This window comes from Typopeltis vanoorti, chromosome 6 (assembly GCF_054136105.1).
Source record: "Typopeltis vanoorti isolate ZY-2024b chromosome 6, IOZ_Tvanoo_1.0, whole genome shotgun sequence".
Lineage (NCBI taxonomy): Eukaryota > Metazoa > Arthropoda > Arachnida > Uropygi > Thelyphonidae > Typopeltis > Typopeltis vanoorti.
In genome coordinates this window covers 68,253,933-68,274,482 of record NC_143554.1, presented here as the reverse complement: position 1 = coordinate 68,274,482, position 20,550 = coordinate 68,253,933, and the positions used below count along the sequence as shown (strand labels likewise).

Sequence of the window (20,550 nt, the reverse complement as noted above, 5' to 3'; positions counted from 1 at the left end):
TTTATGAGGAATATGAAATATTGAATTTAATTATTTTGAGATATCTGTTTTATTACCATTTATCCTGAAGAAGAATGATAATCAGTGTCCAACTTACTTTTTTTTTTTTTTAGTTCCTTGTTGGGATTAAAAATGTAAGTTTAACTTTTAGCGCACACTAATTCCACTCACTTGCTGGCTTGAGAGACAGTGACAGATACCATACATTATTATGTGCATGTATTGACAAGGCCTCTTTGTGGCAGAAAAAACCTAAATTACTGGGAGTAAAACCCCTGCACTCTCTATATGCAGCAGTTAATTCAAATTCACCTGAAGGTCTCTGTAATGGTTCATCTCCATTTTTGTGTGAAAAATTAAAAGTGCTTGCATACTATCAGAAAAAAGATTAAAAGCTTTGGATGTACACACTCACACAAATCACGATTTTATTTTGCAGTGATCTTATGTGAAATTTAAATGTATATGCAAGGAGATCCTCTCAAAGCCATTCATAGCAGTGATGCTCTTTGGTGAGAAAGACCTGATTTTGATAATCTGACAAATAAGAGTACTGTTGTATACAGTGAAAAGAAGATTCATAAAAGTATACCTGTTATACAAAGGTGGTCTGAAAAGTTCTCAGCCTAACAATGAAAAAACGAATAGTGGGATAGTTAATATAAGACATCAAGGTAGGGTTGGGGCTAATGGGGGTCTTAAATTCATGTACACTAATACTAGGAGTATTAGGAACAAGAAGGAAGAGTTTTTGGCCATGGTTGGCACTTCCAGACCACAGGTTATAGGTATTAGTGAAACATGGCTGACTGTAGATGATATAACTAGTGGGATTGAATGTGATGGGTATAGTGTGTTCAGGAATGACAGAGAGAATAAAATGGAGGGAGGAGTATTGTTGATGATAGCTGATGAGCTCCAGCCAAGGAGAATAGAAGTTGAATTGCAGGATAGAGAAAAGAGCACATTTGAGGCCATTTGGTGTGAGATTGTGGCTAGCAGAACTAAATATACAATTGGGTGCTGCTATAGACCAGGTGATGGAAAAGATGGTGGTGACAGTATGCACAAGCAAATACAGGGTGTTCGGGATAAATTTGACAGTTTTGTAAGGAAAAAGAAAATCTTCTTTGTATCTATTAAATTTAATGAATTGACAAAAAAACATTACAGGCAGAGTTAATTACAATACTATCAACAAGATTTACTCAAAATAACCACCATTAGCATCGATCACAGCTTCAATTCTGCTTCGGAACCTCGAACAAGCTGATGCTACAGTCTCCCTGGGAAGGGCCGCAAAAACTGTTTTAATTTTATCCATTAACTGGGCTTTTGTATTACTGGAAGTGCGATTGGTGTCTTTTTCAACTGCGCCCCATACAAAATAATCCATGGGGTTAAGGTCTGGGGAGTTTGGAGGCCAAACATTTGGACTGGTGAAGTCGTAGAAATTTTCAGACAACCATTTTTGACTTTTCCCAGAGGTGTGGCAAGGGGCCGAATCCTGCTGCCATACATACGGCCTACCATTGGCTACCCTTGTTATCCAGGGCTTGACTACAGTTAGCAACTCCACGAACAAAGCCCGAATTCCAATGCCAGGGTTCTTCAACACCTGTTCCTGCAGATTTGCGAGGAATTCTGCTGTACGAACGCAATCAGATCGTCTGCTAGGGATCTTTCTTCTTGCTACATCCTCGTAGTCACCATTGCAAGTCTCTAGTTCATGCCTGATTGTTTTTACTGTATTCAGGGAGCATTGGGCAGCAGTCGTAATATCCTTATTTTGATGTCGGGCACGAATCATCATGATACAAGTTATTCTCTTCCATGATTCAGGTGGATTCCAGCTATCCATCCTTTCTGACATCTTGTATATGAATGAAGAAGGGTCCAAACTTTTAAATGAAGAGAAGTGTGTGTTAATACATGTAACTTACGGAAAAATATAATTAATTATAAATATGTCAAATTTATCCCGAACACCCTGTAGAAGAAATGGGTGGAAGGAGGGTGATTATTATGGGAGATTTCAACTATGGTCGCATTGATTGGAGTGAGGAGAGGACACACGGGAGGAAGGAACTGGATTTTATGCGGTTATTAAGGGATAACTATCTGCGACAGCATGTAATGGAAAATACTAGGGGTCAGAGAGTGCTTGACCTAGTAATTACATCTGAGGATTTGGCTGTAACAAATATGACCACATTGCCACCAATCGGTGAGAGTGATCATAGGGTCTTAACTTGGGAGGTGGCTAAAGGTGTAGAATTTTCAATTAAGACAGGGTACATGTGGAATTATCGGGCTGGAAAGTATGACATGCTTAGGAGTTTGATTGGTTCAGTGCCATGGCATGTACAACTGCAAGGATTAGAAGTTGATAGTGCATGGGAGGTAGTTAAGAAGTGCTTGCATGAAGCAATGGCTGACTGTATACCTAGAGTCCGAATAATAAATCAAGTAGGGGTTAAATGGATGAATAACACCATTAAGCTTGAGTTGCAAAAAAAGAAACAACTATGGAGGGAATTTAAGGAGAAGGGTGACCGGCAGGCACATGAACGGTATAAAGCGCAGGCCAGAAGGGTGACGAGTGTGGTAAGAAAAGCAAAAAAGGATTACGAAAGAACATTGGCCATGCAGGCTAAAGAGAATCCTAAACAGTTTTTTAGATATGTAGCAAGTAAAAGGAAAAATGTACATGGCAGATTGATTTTAAAGAATGCTGATGGTAGGGAGGTAACTGAATCAGTTGAGATAGTTGAGTTACTGAATGAGCACTTTGCAAAAGTATATCATCCAGGTGGTGACATTGCAGAAACGAATAAACCAGTAGATTATACGGGAATTGTGGTTAATGAAGTGGAGGTGAGTAGTCTATTGCATAACCTCAATGTCAATACATCTGTGGGATTGGATGGTATACCAGCTCGTGTTGTACAAGAAGCAGCTAGAGAATTGTCAGTACCCTTGACCATTTTGTTTAATTTGAGTCTCGGGTCTGGGTTAGTCCCGAGCGGGTGGAAAGAGGGGAAAATAGTTCCACTGCATAAAGGTGGTTCCAAGACTGCTGTTGTAAATTACCGACCGATTAGCATATCAGGAATCATGGTCAAGGTCTTAGAGAAATTAGTCAAGAAAAGAATACAGGATTGGATAGATGAAAATGGGATATTGTATGGGGGACAACATGGTTTTGTGAAGGGTAGATCATGCCTCAGTAACTTGCTCACGTTTTATAACACAGTGACGGCTGAACTGGATAGGGGTAATGGGTTTACAGTGATAACACTGGACCTTGCCAAGGCCTTTGATAGGATACCACATGGAACCCTAATCAGTAAACTGGAGCAGATGGGTATAGATATAGGGGTTGGTGAGATGGATAAGAGGGTGGTTGAAGGAGAGATATCAAAGAGTGGTTTATTCAGGAGTGGAGTCTAAAAGACGTCTTGTGACTAGTGGAGTGCCACAGGGCTCTGTTCTTGGACCACTGCTTTTCAATTTGTTCATCAATGATATTGGAAAGGATCTGAGAGGAAGTGTTCACTTGTTTGCTGATGATGCAAAGTTGGGTAGAGCAATTGTGAGTGCACAAGATGTCAAAATTTTACAGGATGATTTGGATAGTTTGGAGCACTGGGCTAGGAAAAATGGATGTGAATTTAATGTGGCAAAGTGTAAGGTTATGCACTTTGGGGTGAAAAGAATAGCAGCAGTATATCGCATTGGTGGAATCATACTCCAGGAGATTGATGAGGCCAGGGATTTGGGAGTGTTGGTGGATAGGGAGTTGAAGTTTAGGGGGCACATTGCAAAAGTAACTAAAACAGCTCACCAAATCACTTGGCTTCTGAAAAATACTTTAACATGCAGAGACGAACAAGTTGTTGTTCCTCTGTATCGAGCCTTGATAAGACCCCATCTGGACTTCTGTGCCCAGCTATGGGCACCAGGGTTTCTTCGTGATGGGGAGGAAGTGGAGAGGGTCCAGAGATGAGTGACCAAGATGATAGCAGGTCTGTGGAATGAACCTTATGAGAATAGGTTGAAGATTTGTGGGTTGCAGAAATTGGACGATAGGCGAAGGAGGGGTGATATGATTGAGACATTCAAATTACTGAAGGGTTTTTATAAGATTGATCCAGAAGATATATTTGAAAATATGACTGGTGGTGGGAGGACTAGGGGCCATGCATGGAAGCTGGGCAAGAGCGTGGTTGACGAGGGTGTTAGAGCTAGGTTCTTTACTTGGAGAGTGGTAAATGAGTGGAATAAGCTTCCAGAGTCTGTTGTGGGTGCTATGACCGTGAATGAGTTCAAGGCAAGGTATGATAGATACTGTGTGAATGTTGAATAGTTGTTCTTGACATGATGTTAGGGCCTCCCTCGATGAGTCTGTCGACTCCTTGGAGTTTCCCGGAACAACAATAATAATAATTATTATTTTTATTTTTCAACATAATCTCCCTTAAGACTAATACATTTATTCCAGCGATGCTCCAGTGCCATTATCCTGTCCCTGTGGTCTCAGTAAGATCTGAAAAATACCCCTCTACAGCTGCAATCACCTCTTGATTCGAAGAAAAATGCTGACCAGCGAGGAAGAGTTTTAGTTTTTGGGAAGAGATAGAAGTCAGAGGGAGCCAAATCTGGGGAATACAGTGGATGTTTCAACATTTCATAGTACAAATCCCTTCATTTTCCCATTGCCAAAATATCTTTGTGGGCAGGTACATTGTCCTGATGAAAGACTGTTTTTTCTTCTGCAAACCAGATGTTTTCTCACGAATTTTTTCATCTAGTCTGGTTAAAAGATCAGAATAATATTCCCAGTTATTGTTTTACCCTTTTGAAGATAATTAATAAACAAAATGCCTTTTAGCATCCCAAAACACCGATGCCATGACCTTTTCTGCTGATGGAACCGACTTTGTCTTCTTTGGCACTAAACAACCGGCTTTTGCCCACTGTTTTGACTGCTGTTTGGATTCTGGTGTGTAATGGCGAATCCAAGTCTCATCCCTAGTAATAAATCGACACACAAAATCAGTTTTATTCTTGTTAAAATGCTCCAAGCACTGTTCGGAGATTTTCATGCGAGTGCACATTTGATCTGCCATGAGCAAGCATGGCTCACAGCAGATCTCAGTAATTTCACGCACTTTGACTCGCCAGTCATCCAATACCATATCGTGCACTTGATCAATAATTTCTGCTGTTGTTACACTTTTTGGACGTTCTTCATGTTCAAAAAGTTCAAATAGCATTAGAATGGAGAAAGGAAAGTAAGAGATAATTATTTTGGCATGTGCAAATAATCTAGCAGGTGACAAGTGTAGCATGTGAGAAGATATGAAAGAGTTGTAAATGAGAAAATCAAGAGTAAAAATGGTAAGGCTACTGCAATGGTATGACAGAGGTGAGTTGAGCAGGAGGAATGGTGTGGAATTTGTGGCTGTGTGAAGCGAGTTTGATGGAAGAAATGACAGTTTAAAGAGAGATTTAAAATCAATAAAATAACTATTCAGCAGACAATTTCCTCGTAGAATATATACCAGACATAAATGCCCAGTGGCTAAACACGTCATCTCTTAATTAAACACAGTATTAGTTTTTCATTGTATGAATCAGTGATCACTCAAGTCTAGGATAAATATTTTTCTCTTTGCCAATCTTAGTAATGAAGAGTTTATTTAGCTAGAATATCAAAAAATGATTGAATTTATCACTTTTACTTAATTTTTTGAAAATAAAATGAAATTATATTGTAAATATTTATGATTATCAATAATAAAGTGTTTTGCCAGGTATTGGGATAGCAACCCGACCATTCCTCCTCCTCAACATTTCTGTTTTCACATGAAAGAAAAGCAAAAATCCAGTGAAGTATGAAGTACTTATTTCATATCGTGTTTAGTGAAATTCTGTATCATTACTCAATGCTATTTATACAATAGCCATTCGGTGACTTTAATGGAAGGAATACCTCTACTTTAAATGTATTGTGCTAGACATGAAAAATTAGATGTTAATGAGAATTAGAGAAAATTCCGTAAAAGATCATATTGGATATGTGTTATCTGTTTCTCACCTTATCTATACAATTTATCCTACATTAAAAAGTGTTGAAGGTAATTAGCTTCAGTTGTATCTACATATTCTGCACCATCTAAAGACTGCCAGTTCTTCATGCATCACCATTTTAGACTACTGCAGAATAAAAATCTCAGATTTAGATCTCGAACAGATGCAGTTTATCCCCACAGACAAGTTTTAACATGAAACAGGCATCTGCTACTGAACTTCAAAGGACTGCCTCTTCAGAACTAAGTAGACAGCAAGCACGCAGTAGCAGCATCCCCAACAGATTGTTGGGGCTGCTGCTGCATGTTTTCACAACAAATTGAACAGTTCTCCAAACCATACTAGAGAATATGCTTACATCATGTATCGTATAACTCAGAAGGTTGGGACACAATAGCAATATTTTAAACACCCAAAAATGTTAGAAAAGAAAATATTAATTCATAAAAATCAGGACTTTTATCCTTTTTGAAAGAAATATAGGACTGATATTTGGATTATCTAATGAAATTTAAGATGAAAAATACTTTTATATTTCAGAACATATATTACATTGGTATAATATTAAAAAAAAAAAAAAAAAAAACTCAGCCAACAACAAAAACATAGACAACATGCCATAAATTATAATTGCAAAAAATACCAAACATAACATCACATAAGTTGGCAGGGTACAAAGCATGAAGTTCATAGTATCATGTCAAAGGAGAGCATTTCCAGTCTTTTCTTACAAAAAAATTGACAGCTTCCCTTCTCCCCACACTGAAGCACCCAGAATTTCATGTGCTAATTTAAGGATTAAGCTTGCCCCTGCTCACATTAACAGTTGTAGGACTTCACACTGCAACTTTGATCATTGATCATATCATTTGAAATACATTTCTGCAGGTTCATACTAGTCACAGCAAGTAAAACCTTATATATTGATCAAAATTTTAGAAGGTATCAACATCTTAAAGTTTTGTGAGGCCAGGATTTTACATTATCAGATACAATTATGCATTTGCTCTTGTATTTATAGTAGTATCACTTTTTTTGTAGAACAGAACATATTTACAAGTCTTTTTTTTATTTTATATGTGTAATTGATTAATTTATTTTGCTATCTTGATTGTCCTGTGCACTGCAAATCCTCTATCTCTTCCTCTTCAATAATGTCCATGGAGATTTGATATTTTGGAATTGCATCATTTAAATGTTCTTCACTGCTATATGTGGAAAGACTCTCACCTTTGGGACTTGAATGTGCAGAATTATTTTCATTATTTAGAGGAGAGTGGATTTCCTTGTCATTCAAACCTTTTTCATCTTCTTGCACATTATTATGGTTTGAGTTTTCTTTTCCTGTATCTTTCTCTTCCGGAATGGAATTTTCTTTCTTTAGTTTTAGTTTTTGTTTTATCTTATCTATAATGCGACATTCCTCTCTTTGCTTACAACTGAGAATTGTAATATCTGTTTGTTCAGATGTAACTACAGAAGGGCATGGACCTGGCTCAGATGTAGAAACATGATCATATACAACATTGTTCTCTCTTGAAATTTTGCGCTGTTGTCTAGAGCCACTATCTTGTGACTCAGTACTGCCTGAATTGTTTTGCTGTCCCCGTTTTATACTAAGTTGGATAATTGGTAGACTCATCCAGCTAGTCTGAGACAAAAAACGATGCTTTCTGCGGCCTTGTGCCGGGTTGTTGTGTGGTGTTCCATGGGAATTTTGACCACCTGTTAATAAATAAATAAAAAATAATTAGTTTTTTGGAGTGCTTAAAAATTACATCTATAATAGTACTATAGCCCACATTATTTTTCACTTATGTTATTCAAAATGCATCTTTTTGAAGAAATAAATTATTTGGCATTTTTATAGTGTGTAAGTTGGCTATTCCAACAATACTATTTATAGTATTTATTAATACTATAAATTATTAATAAAAATTAATAATTTTTATTGATAATTTAAAATGACATATAATGAAAGATGAAAACGTGCTGTTATGCAGTTCAAATAATCAGACTTATCCGACTTTTAAATTTCTAAATATTATTATTATACACATTCCTCCAGGAATTGTCAAAGACTCAAGGGGAGGCCTGTTTCCCCTAATCATACATAGTGCCTAAATATCTATGATCTCTCTCTTTGAAAAAAAATCATAAAAGTTGCACTCACAACATCCACTAATAACCCATTCTTGCCACATACTTAGAAAAGAACTTGGATCTCACATGCTCCTTAACCACACCAATGTATGAAATGACCCCAAGTTCTCTCCCTACCTACTATGAACTGTTATTCTTATTTCTTGTAGGAATTAATTTTCTTATTCCTACAGGTTAGTGTTCCTCTTCAACATTGCAGTTATCTGATGATGACCACTTTATTAGCATAACCCCTAAATTTTAAATCTTTGTCCTCCATAACCTCTAGGTCTTCATTTTCATTGACCACTTGCAGCAAATTTCCATTAATTAATAAAATTCTCTATCTGCAGCATTCTTAATTTAAAAAGGCATAACCCTGCACTTATCAACATTGAGCTGATATTGTCTTTTAGTCTATGGTTTGTTCAGATATATACCTGCATGGATTTTGTATTCAAAATGTCCCTTATCGCCCTTTCTAACTTTGCATCATTGGCAAATAATTGTATATCAATATTCGCGCATATCCCAGTATCATTGATATACAAGTTAAATAACAGTTGCCCAGGTATCCTGTGGCACTTGCTGAGAGCTGTCACTAAGCCTATATTCTGCATACCCATCTCTTCTCAGTTTGTATAACAACCTTCCACATGAAATCCTCTCAAATGTCTTGGCAAAATCCAACAGTACTGTTCCAGAAAATTGGCACTATCTTAATTATTCTTCTCTGGACTCTTTCTAGTCTCTTGATCTCCTTGAAAACCAAGTGATTAGTCTGTCAATGTCTTTCCACCCATTCACAACCACACCTAAGCCTCATTCATCCCACTCTTCTGCTCTTTCATATTTTGTCTTAGATCTCTCATTCACTTTTCACTCTCTCATTGCTCTCCTTTCCAGAAACAGCCTCTCTAGGTGACTTACCAAATCCACATTCTTATACAATTCCATCTCTCTCTCTCTCTCTCTCTCTCTCAGATTCATCCCATGCATTCACAAATTGCATTCCTCCTCACATCTCTACAAAGATAGCATTCATAATAACAGTGGTATATACAATTAAAAATTTAAATTATTTTATTTTGGATTTTGATATCTTTCAAAAATGACACCAAAGGTAATTTCCTTGAAGACCTACCTATCAGACCAGCCCTGCTCTTATCTCTGCCTTATAATTCCCTGGAGTATACCATATTCTGATCTCTCCCTTTCTGTCAAACCTAGTAACTGAGGACGATGAGATCACTCCTCCCTCATGGAGGAAATACTATTGCGTCCTTCATACCGACATTCTCTGACATGTTATCGAGTCTGCAGTCCTTGCTTAAGATAATATTCTCTCTCTCTCACACACACACACTCATTCAGGAACTCCAGAAGTTCATTACCTTTATTTTCATCACCTTATTCTTCCTTCTTTCCTTTTCTTCCCATTTATGTTGCTATAATTGAAATGCTCATTAACCTTTCCTTTAGTGTTACATGGTGATCACCATTTATTTCAGAATCAAATTATGAAAACTACAACCGTGTTAGAAATAATTACTTTAATTTCCCAACGTTTTGACCTTCATATTAAGGTCATCATCTGAGTATACTACTGGCTGCATTCTATTGGGTTAAGTTAAGATCCTGGATTATTTACAGTCCAATTTATAATTAACTCTTAGACGAAGAGGTTATGTGGGTAGAACATGTGCCTTCCATGTTCTTGGGATTTTTTAGACCATCGTTATTGTTAAAATTAGGGTGGTTGATAAGAATTTCACAAGCCTCCTTAAATTTATGTCCATACAATGTTTACAGTCAATTCTATATAGAGTATTCGGGGCATGATCAGAACGGCCAGATTTACCATAGTTATTAACTTTAATGTGTTAATGTGTAATAAGGAACACTTATGTTCCTTTTTTGTTTGGATAAGAACTGTGCATTCTGTTTCACCTATACAGGGCAAATTATTCTGTTTATTTTGCCCTGTATAGGTGAAGTTAAGAAGTGAAGAAGAGACCTACAGAAATACAACCCTAATGCCACCTTTAAACTTCCGGCAAAATTAAAGAACTTAATTCAACTCATCCAAGGATCCACTTCCTCCATTGGCCTACCCTGGAGTATACCATAGTCATTGCACCTGTAATTTGCCCTATATAGGTGAAACAGGACATACAATTCCTATCCGAAAAAAAGGAACATAAGCGGCACATTAAATTTAATAACTATAGTAAATCCGGCCTTTCTGATCATGCCCTGAATACTGTACATCAGTGTTTCTCAACCTGTGGTCTGCAACGCTGGGACAGGTGGCCAGCAGGCAAACTTAAATTAAATATATATATTTTTAATTATCCAAACAAAACAAATTAAAATTGCTACTTAAAAAAAAACCAACAAATAGCAGCAGAATGTTCATTCCATGAACATTTTGTCGCTACAAATTATTGTAGCGGCAGAATGACGAGTAATAAAAGAGGGGTGAGGTGAACAACGATATGGTTTTATTGCTTTGCTTGTTGTTTATTGATTTTTATTATTGAAGGTTTTCCTCCTTCAACCAAGGCTCAGTATATCTTCAGAAGTGCTAACTGATACTTGGACAAAGTGTGTTGTGAGTTAACCCCAGTATTTATATATTTTTCAGAAATGCTTTTTAATAATGGAAAAGTGGCTTAGAACTAGGACTTTGAAAAGAAAAGCAAATGAAAAAGATGATGCTAACCCTGATTGTGATGCACATGTTGTAAAGGCGAGTAAATATGATACTATTAAAGTAGAAGAAACAAACAGTTCAAAAAAAAATATATATAGTAGGAAATATAACAGTTCATTGGTGTGGAGATGAAAGTGAAGAGCAATCTCAATGTGTTTTTGTGTTATGAAGTGTTGTCGAATGAGTGCATGAAACCTGCAAAACTCCAATATTTAGAAACTAAACATTGTGATGTGAAAAATAAGCCAATTGAATTTTTTAGCAAAGCACATTAAATCATGGGAAAGATAGAGTTTCGGCCATGGATTCTATTAATAGCAAGGCACTGGAAGCATCATATCTCTTAAGTTTGCACACAGCGAAAACAGGGAAACCTCATTCTATCGGGGAAAATTTACTACTTCCAGCTATAAAAGACGTCGTAAAAACAATGTTTGGCAACAACTTATTAAAAGATGTTGATTTGATTCCTCTTTCAAATGACACTGTAGTTCGCAGAAATAAGGATATGGCAGGTAACAGAGAATCTCAGTTAATCGAAAGAGTTAAGAAGAGCCCTTATTATGCGTTACAAATAGACGAGACTACTGATGTTATAAATGATGCACAGTTAATATGCTACGTAAGATATGTGCATGAGAATATTCATGACGATATTCTGTTTTGTAGAACTTTGTCATCCCGAACAACTGAAGAAGAAATATTTCACACTCTCAATAATTACATAATACACAAAGGGATTCAGTGGGAAAAATGTATGGGCTTCTGTTCGGATGGAGCTCGTGCCCTTGCAGGCATAGTGGGGGTGTTTCTAAGGTCAAGGAAGTAGCTCCAGATATGAATTGGTTAAATTGTTTCATACATAGGAAAGTGCTAGCCTCCAAAGGAATGCCACCAGAATTTAAAACTGTGCTATACATTGCTGTAAAACTAGTTAATTTTATTAAAACTCGACCATTAAATAACAGGTTATTTTCAGTACTTAGCGATGAAATGGGCAGTGAATATATACAACTTTTGCTTCATTCTGAAAATTGCTGGCTTTCCAGGGACAAAGTATACCAACAAGGTTATTTCAATTACGTTTTATTGTTTATAAGTGAACATAATTCTGATTTTGCATTACTCCTTGTTGACGAAGCATGGTTTCAACACTATTCTATCTTTCAGTTCATTTAAGTTTTAAAAAAAATGTCTTTCAGACATTTTTACCTATAGGTGTTTGGCAACTCCTATAGGTAGAGATGACCTTGCTAATGCTTCTGCCTGGTATCTCTACTTCGGCCTGGCTCCCACTGAAGAGACCTCAATAAAGGTCAAAACTAGTCTGGGTAGTGGCCATTCCCTTAATACATAACATTATACATATCCACAAGGAGATGTGTTTTGCATCATGGGAGATACTGAGATAGGAGTGATGCTAGCTTGCTCTACCTTTGCAACGAGTTGCCCGATGTTGTACTACCTTACCCCAGTCCTGAAGATACTTTCAGGTGCAAACTTTGTTTGCTCACGCTTGGATAAAGGATTAAACTAAATTTATTATAGTCTAACCAAGTGAAAAATAAACTTTTAACATAATTATGTCGTATTATTTATTTGTTTAATAAAAAGTAAAACTTTTGTTCAATGATGATACACTTTTAATTGTTTACTTCTGATTTAATTAATTATGTTTCCATATGTATTCAAAACATGCTTTTAGATTTATTATGTTACGAATGGCACAGTTTTTCCCAAATGTTGGTATTCCCCAGATAGGTTTTTTAAAACAATTACATAACTTAGTGGCCCGTAGATTTGTTTTAGGCATTTTACTGGTCCGTCCTTGGGCTTAGAAAGGTTGAGAAAGACTGCTCTACAGAGAATTGACTGAAAAAGGCACCTGTTATTTACACCACGCCAAAATGTATGAACATAAATTTAAGGAGGCCTTGAAATTCTTATCAACCACCCTAATCTTAACAATAATGATTGTCTAAAAATCCAAAGAATATGGAAGGCACATATTCTACCCACATAACCTTTTTGTCTAAGAGTTGATTATAAATAGGACTGTAAGTAATCCATTATCTTAATTCTAATATAAAACTCTCATGTTAAATTAGGACACCACTTTTATTCTAATAAAACTATTTATATGAATTTGTTCTCTGATGATTTTATAAATAGAATATAGCTTTGATGTAGTTTTTTTTCTCCACTAGAGATCCACTAGTATATCTTTTGATATACTCTCTTTTTACATTCAGATTTCCCAGAAAACATAGTTCACCTATTTAAATTCACCATCCATGCAGGCTATTTTACATGTATAAAAGTTGTTCAAACAAATAGAAGAAACAGGAATGGGCAGTTCTATCTCACCAGCCGTAGTTTTTTTTTTTTTTTTAATGAAGCATCAGAAAAAGAACTCTTTGACACTATATTCTCTGAGCCTTATATATGGTTACGTTTTGTTGATGATATATTTGCAGTCTGTTCCCACACCAAGTCAAATTACTTCAGTTCCTAGAGAAATAAACTCCTTGTACTCCCATGTCAAGTTCACCATTGAATATGAATCCAATAACCAATTACCCTTTTTGGGTACCTTAATAATCTGTTATCCCACAGATCACATTGAATTTTCAGTTTAATCAGAAGCCAACCTTTACGGGCAGATACATTCACTCATCATGAATATTATCAAGAGTCTTGTATATAGAGCTCATACGATCTGCTCTTCTGATCCCCTTTTGTTAAATGAACCGAATAAAATGAAAAGCAATTTGATATGTAATGGATACAACAAAACTATTGTACAATTCAAAAAATTATTGATAATTATCATGCTTCTACCAGACTACAATCCAATGTGAAAAGAATTTCAATACCTTACCTTAAAAGGAACCTTGGAACAAGTAGCAAGGATTCTGTGTACTTGCTTCAAACCAGCTTGGAAGCTGTCTTGCATCTACAAAGGATCTATTACCATCTCTTTCCTTACCAGGTGTCTATCAAATACTCTTCTCATGTCAACTTTCCCATTTTGGACAGACTGGCTGTTCTGCCTTAATTAGAATTAAAGATGGGAATGTGCTGCAGAAGTGACTGGGTCATTAATTTGGCTATCTTGCAATGGAGCAGGTTCCTGGAGAGTGAAAGGAGGGTAAGATAGTACCATTGTAAAGGTGTTAAAATCCAGGTATCGAACTATAAACCAGTTTGTATTTCTTCTGTAGGTGTAAATTTTGGAGAATTTGGTAAGACCATGTATACCGATTTGAGCAGATGAGTGCATTATTATTTATGCAGGCCAGCATGGATTTGTTAAAGGGTGCTTTTGTTTTAGCAATCTGGTTACCTTTTAACAAAAGCAGTGGTTTTAAGTTGAAACATATGAGTTTGGATCAGGTTCATGGATTGGATTAGTAACTGAATTTCTGATATTTATTGGGGGGGGCTATCAGAGAGTAGGAAGATTACAAGTGAAGTTCCACAGGGTTCACTACAGGAACTATTACTGTTCAATCTTTATGTCAATGATATTGTCACAAGACTACAGGGAGATATTCTATTGTTTCCATACTACACAGCTGTTACAATTATACCACTATCTGAATCCTAATTTAAAGTCTTTAAATGCTGAATAGACTTATAACATGTAAATGGTTCATCTAAATTTTGTTTTTTCATATCTCACTTACCTGCTGATATATTTGCTACCGATCTGGATGAACCTCTTCCTGATCGAGAACGAAAACTCAAAGAACCTACAAAAACAGAGAATCGAAAACATAAATATTGCATTTTTATGTGTCAGTAAATTCTTGCCTGGATGGATTCCTTTTTCATGAAATGTAGAAATACAAACGTTTACAAAAATGAACAATAATAGTAGTAACTAGTTAAACATGCCTTACCTAGTATGTTGACTCATTAAACGTTTTGTTGTGTTATTGTTGTATAAAAGATTTGAACTATTTTTTTTTCTGTTATTTAGGAATGTCTTTCCTAATTGTCCTGTTAAAAATGCACATTCTTCAATTATTTAGTGATTATTAATAATAATAATAAAAAGTTTGCTTTTGAATTACATGGGATAAGCAAATGTGCTCTCACTTTTTAAAAAGTATGGTGGTTTCTTTTCCTAGCCATTTTAAAAACATCATTTAGTTTGGATTCCTTTTGTTAAATGTTTGCATTTTTCCATTCCAGTTACTAATTTCTGGATAGATTTGTGCATATTAGGATAAAAGAAATCAAGTGAGAATTGTGGATATTAATGAGTGTCCTAAAGTTCAAAATAGCAAACAAAAAAATCTGGTCGCACTGCTACAAGATAAATTCTCAAAGAAGGTTATGGCACTCCTCAAAACCGTATTTCATCTGGATACTTCAAATATAAAAATACGAGGGGGGGGGGGGGGTCTGAAAAGTTGTCGGCCTAACAATGAAAAAACGAATTTATAATTTCAAAATTACTTTTATTTTTCAACATAATCTCCCTAATGCATTTATTCCAGTGATGTTCCAGCACCATTATCCCATCCCTGTAGTGGTTCTCAGTAAGATATGCAAAATACCCCTCTACAGCTGCAATCACCTCTTGATTCGAAGAAAAACGCTGACCAGCAAGGAAGAGTTTTAGTTTTGGGAAGAGATAGAAGTCAGAGGGAGCCAAATCTGGGGAATAGAGTGGATGTTCCAACAATTCATAGTGCAGATCCCTTAATTTTCCCATTGCCAAAACACCTTTGTGGGCAGGTGCATTGTCCTGATGAACCGACTTTGTCTTCTTTGGCACTGAACAACCGGCTTCTGTCCACTGTTTTGACTGCTGTTCGGATTCTGGTGTGTAATGGTGAATCCAAGTCTCATCCATAGTAATAAATCGATGCACAAAATCAGTTTTATTCTTGTTAAAATGCTCCAAGCACTGTTCAGAGATTTTCATGCAAGTGTGCATTTGATCTGCTGTGAGCAAGCATGGCACCCATCTTTCACCAAGCTTTTTCATTTACAATTCTTCATGCAAAACATATCCTACACGTTCTTTTGAAATGCCTATCGTCTCAGCAGTTTCACTCACTTTGACTTGCCGGTCATCCAATACTATCGTGCACATGATCAATGATTTCTGGTGTTGTTACACTTTTTGGACATTCTTCACATAGATCATCTTTAAGGCTGGTACGGCCACGTTTAAACTCGGCAACCCATTTCTTAATTGTCAAAAATGAAGGAGAAGAGTGCCCATAAACTATTATGAACTTTGAATGATTTTCTTTTGGCATTAAACCTTGTTTTACAAAAAATTAAAACTTTTTTAGAAAGATACTCAATTTTATCCATTTCAAGGGATACAGACAACACTTTTGCTTCAGACAGCTGTATAAAAGAAACTACTTGATAGAATGACTCGCAATTTCACATGGATGCTTATGACAGATGTACCAACTTAGAAAAAAAAAACAATCTTGCTGATAGTGTTGCCATCTATGGTTGAGAACTTTTCAGACTACCCTCGTACAATATACAAACAAAACTCTGGTCTAACCGTGGGCAGTCCTCTTTTGCAAGTTTTAGCAAATCTTTATATGAAAACATTTGAAAATAAGGCCCTAGAACAATATCATCATAAACCAAAATTATGGAAAAGGTACATCGATGATATATTCTTAGTCTGTAACCATGGGCTACCTGAATCATGAACATCCTAACATAAAATTCACATATGAATTAGAATTTAATGGTTCACTCCCATTTCTGGACCTTCTACTAACTAAAGAATTGGGTAAATTAAAAGTCTCTATATTTCAAAAGCCCACACATGCTGACATATCTACGTGCCTCATTCCAATCATTATAGACCTCAAAAATTGGGTATCATTTCCACACTAGGAGCAAGAGTCTGCTGACTGATAAGAATGAACTAGCCAAAGAACTTCAACATTTAAAAAACACTTTCTTTCAAAATGGATATAGTGAGAACACCATCTCCAGACTACTCAACCGACATGAGACCAGGGAAATTTCTAATGAAGAAGAAAACGGAGGATTCATCATGCTCCCATATATTAGCTCTGTTTCCATAAAACTAGCAAAAATACTTAAGGAATATAAAATCAAAGTAGTATTTACCCCCTTTATCAAGATGAGATCACTACTAAGACCCAGAAAACCTTGGCATAGCCCATTTTAATATCTGGGTTTTTATCAGCTATGGTGTGATTGCCGGTCATCTTGCTATGGATGGGCAGAAAAATCAATTGAACAATGCACTGAAGAACACGTTTGAGATGTTCAATACCATAGAAATGAAGCCTCAGCTTTATCATCACAAATGAGACAAGTTTTATGGGATAAATCAGAACTATTACACTGTTGCTATGATACACCAGAAAGAAAAATATGGGAATCTTTGGAAATAGCATTAGATCCTAAACGTTTAGTCTGAATACATCCTAGCCTTCGTTAATCAAGAACGCTCACATGAATATAGAAACACGCAGAACATTTGGAACAATTAGAAATAATTTTTAAAAATAACATTAGTCTTTTTTGTATAACTGTATAATAGTTGTCACCTTTGTTAGTCTTTACTGTTTTATCTACTAGTTTGTATATTTACACCTGAAGAAATCATGTGCAATTGGGATGAAACGTCGTGTTACTAAGTAAATAAATGTTATCAACTTATTCTGGTGTTCTGCCTTATTAACTTTAATCACACACACATACAGCCTAGTTGGCCGAGTGGTTAGTGTATCTTCTCTCCAGCCAAGAGGCCATGGGTTCGAATCCTGCCTATGGGATGAATGTTTGCAATTGTCTTTCACCTTTATACATTCGTCCAGACAAGTATGAATACACTCTCTTAAGATGGAATAGGCCACCATGGAAGAAGTAGACCCAACTCTCCCACAATGGCTACCCAGCAGTGGGGAAGTTACAGGCTGTTAGACACACACACACACAAGGTGATCAAATTTAAAGTGTTCCTGTTTAAGGCCTTGTGGAGCACCATCCAGTGATCCAAATGCTGCGAAACTTGGCAGGAATGCATTGTCCATCATGCAGAAGCAATATTTGAGGGGGAGGGTGAATTTTATACCAAATGCACAGAATTTTTATATCACACAACTCCGCAGACGCTAGGATGGTTTAAAAAGATGGACACAGGATTTTTCCCTTCATTCTGGTTGTTAATACTGTCCACAGTGGTGGCACTAATTTTGTCCCAATGTGCTTTGCTTGTGAAACTGTTTCTTTTGCTTGTTTACTGACTAAACAATTGCACTTATTATTATTCATATGGGGTTCCCCCTTCTTTCTCCCCTATCCCTTGGGGGGGGGGGGTTGAGCCTGCCTAATGTGGGATTAAATATATGTATCTCATGACTGTTCATGGGGTCGGTTTGCCTGTTCTGAGGGATGAAAAACCAGAGATTTCAGGTGAAAAAAAATCCCCTACCTCTGTATGAGACTGGAAAACTCACTTTAGTCGAAAGACACCAGATAAAGGTTCAACATGTCATGGATGGGAATCGAACTCCCTTTCTGACTGAAGGGCGTCATCTATACTGAGTGAGCTACAGAGACTCAAAACAACTGTAATGCTGTTGCTGTACTCTGTGAATTTTGTTGCCTGTAAAAAGTTGATGAGGTCCACTATCTCCTTGCACTCTGCAGTGAATGATTAATTATTTTGAAGAAACAGGATCATTGAGAGTTAGACCTGGCAGAAATTGCAAACCAATCAGTTCACAACAAGTGAATGAAGTTCCTACCATCATTGTGGAGCAGGCCATGAATAACAGCATACATACCCGTGCTGTATCAAGACATATGGATGTGCCTTATAGAACTGTCTGGAAGATTCTGCATTTCTACCCATTCAAACTTTTGAAAGCCGACTGACATTTGCTTCAGCATTCCTTGCTTGAGTGGAGTTGGATGCTGCATGACCATGGATGATTTTGTGGAGAGATGAGTCTGACTTTCACCTGAACAGAGCTGTGAATACCCACAATTTCTGAGTATGGACTATGCAAAACCTGCATGGAATCCAACAAAATTCCTTTGCATTCACATTCACACAAAGTTCTGTCTGGTGCTGGTTACAGCTTCATTATCACTGGACCATTCTTCTTTTAAGACATTCACCAGTCTGGTCCTGTGACCTGCTCAGTTACTGCCAAGAGGTATCATGATATGATAAAAAATTTTGTTGTGCCATAGCTACAGCAGCGTTTGTGGGATTCAATCATTTTTGTGCAGGATGGGGCCCCTCCACACATCAATTTATCTGTACAGGAGGTTCTTCAAGAACGTTTCACATTAGCCAGAGTGATCAGCCATGTGTTTTTCACCACATGGCTGTCTCATTCACCTGATTTGACTCTTCCCCCTGCCCCTGTGACTTTTGTCTGGAGATTACTCAAATATAGGGTTTATCAGGATCATCCTAATAACTTGCCACTGCTGAAAGACAGCATAACACAACATCAGTCCCAACCAGCTGCATTCTACCATCGAATACACTGTGCAAAGGATGCAGTTTGTGGCATACTGGGAAGGGAAGCACGTTCAACAGTATAGCCCATGAATGCATAATGGAAGTGAATAAAAATGTATTATTTATGGTTGTCACTTTTCACCTTACCCACACAGAAAAATTAGTACATCTATATTCAGTACATCGTGGCTGCACCTGCTGGTGAATTTTGAACTACTTTTTTTTCCCTTAGATATTGCTTCCATATGATGTACAATCTATTCCTGCAAAGTTTTGCAGCATTTAGATCACTGGGTGGTGCTCCACAAGGCCTCAAAAAACAGGGATACTTTAATTTTGATCATCCTGTATATATATATCAACTATATACACAAAAAGGTTGCAAAACCTATATCACAGCAGTGCTGTCTATGTCAAAGCAATTGGTCAAGAAGAAAGACAGAACCTGTTATGTTTTTCTGAACAACTGAAGGTTGTAATTGTAATTCTTAGGGAAAATGGTGTGAGGAAGACTTCCATCAACAGAGATTGATGGAATGAAAAAGCAGGATGAGAAATTTGTTCGGTAGGTTTTTAAGCCAGGCAGTGAATTGATGTTGACCAGTAGTTATTTATGTTTTTATAGGATTAAGTTAGATTAAAGAAGAAAGTTAGTTAATAGTAAAACAGAGGAGAAAAAAAAAGCAGTATAAAGACTTGAGTAGGGAGATACAGAGAGATAAGAAGGAAAAAGTAAGAGTGGTTAGATGAAATAAGTAAAGATACAACAGCAAAGGCAGAAAGAAAGGACATAAAAGGTGTTTATAAAAACATTAATATGATGACAGGAAGGAGAAAGATGCTAAGGACTGGAGCAATCAAGAATGAAAGAGGTGAAATTCTGATAGAAAAAGAGAAGATATTACAGAGATGGGAAGAATATGTAAGTAAACTTTATGAAAACAGGGAAAGAGGAGAAAATCAAAGGAAAGAGCATAGTGGACAGAGACTGTGCATCATGAGGGAGGAATTGAATCTAGCAATTCAAAAGATGAAAGAAGGAAAATCACCTGGAATAGATGGTATACAGATAGAACTTATAAGGAATATAGGT

The 20,550-nt window shown here is 36.6% G+C and overlaps 1 protein-coding gene across 5 annotated transcripts in view; it reads right to left on the bottom strand.

Annotated features, from left to right (window-relative positions):
- Positions 1 to 6,665: 6,665 nt before the first annotated feature.
- Positions 6,666 to 20,550, bottom strand: part of LOC150105512 (histamine H2 receptor-like) — a 116,079-nt gene continuing 102,194 nt past the window's right edge. For all 5 annotated transcript variants that reach the window (XM_090394853.1, XM_090394854.1, XM_090394858.1 and 2 more), the window contains 2 exons: positions 14,644 to 14,709; positions 6,666 to 7,821 (listed from right to left, as the gene is read on the bottom strand). In XM_090394853.1, coding sequence (XP_090250979.1) covers positions 7,199 to 7,821; positions 14,644 to 14,709 — 689 coding nt within the window. In that variant the 3' untranslated portion in view covers positions 6,666 to 7,198. The remainder of the gene's footprint in view (positions 7,822 to 14,643; positions 14,710 to 20,550) is intronic.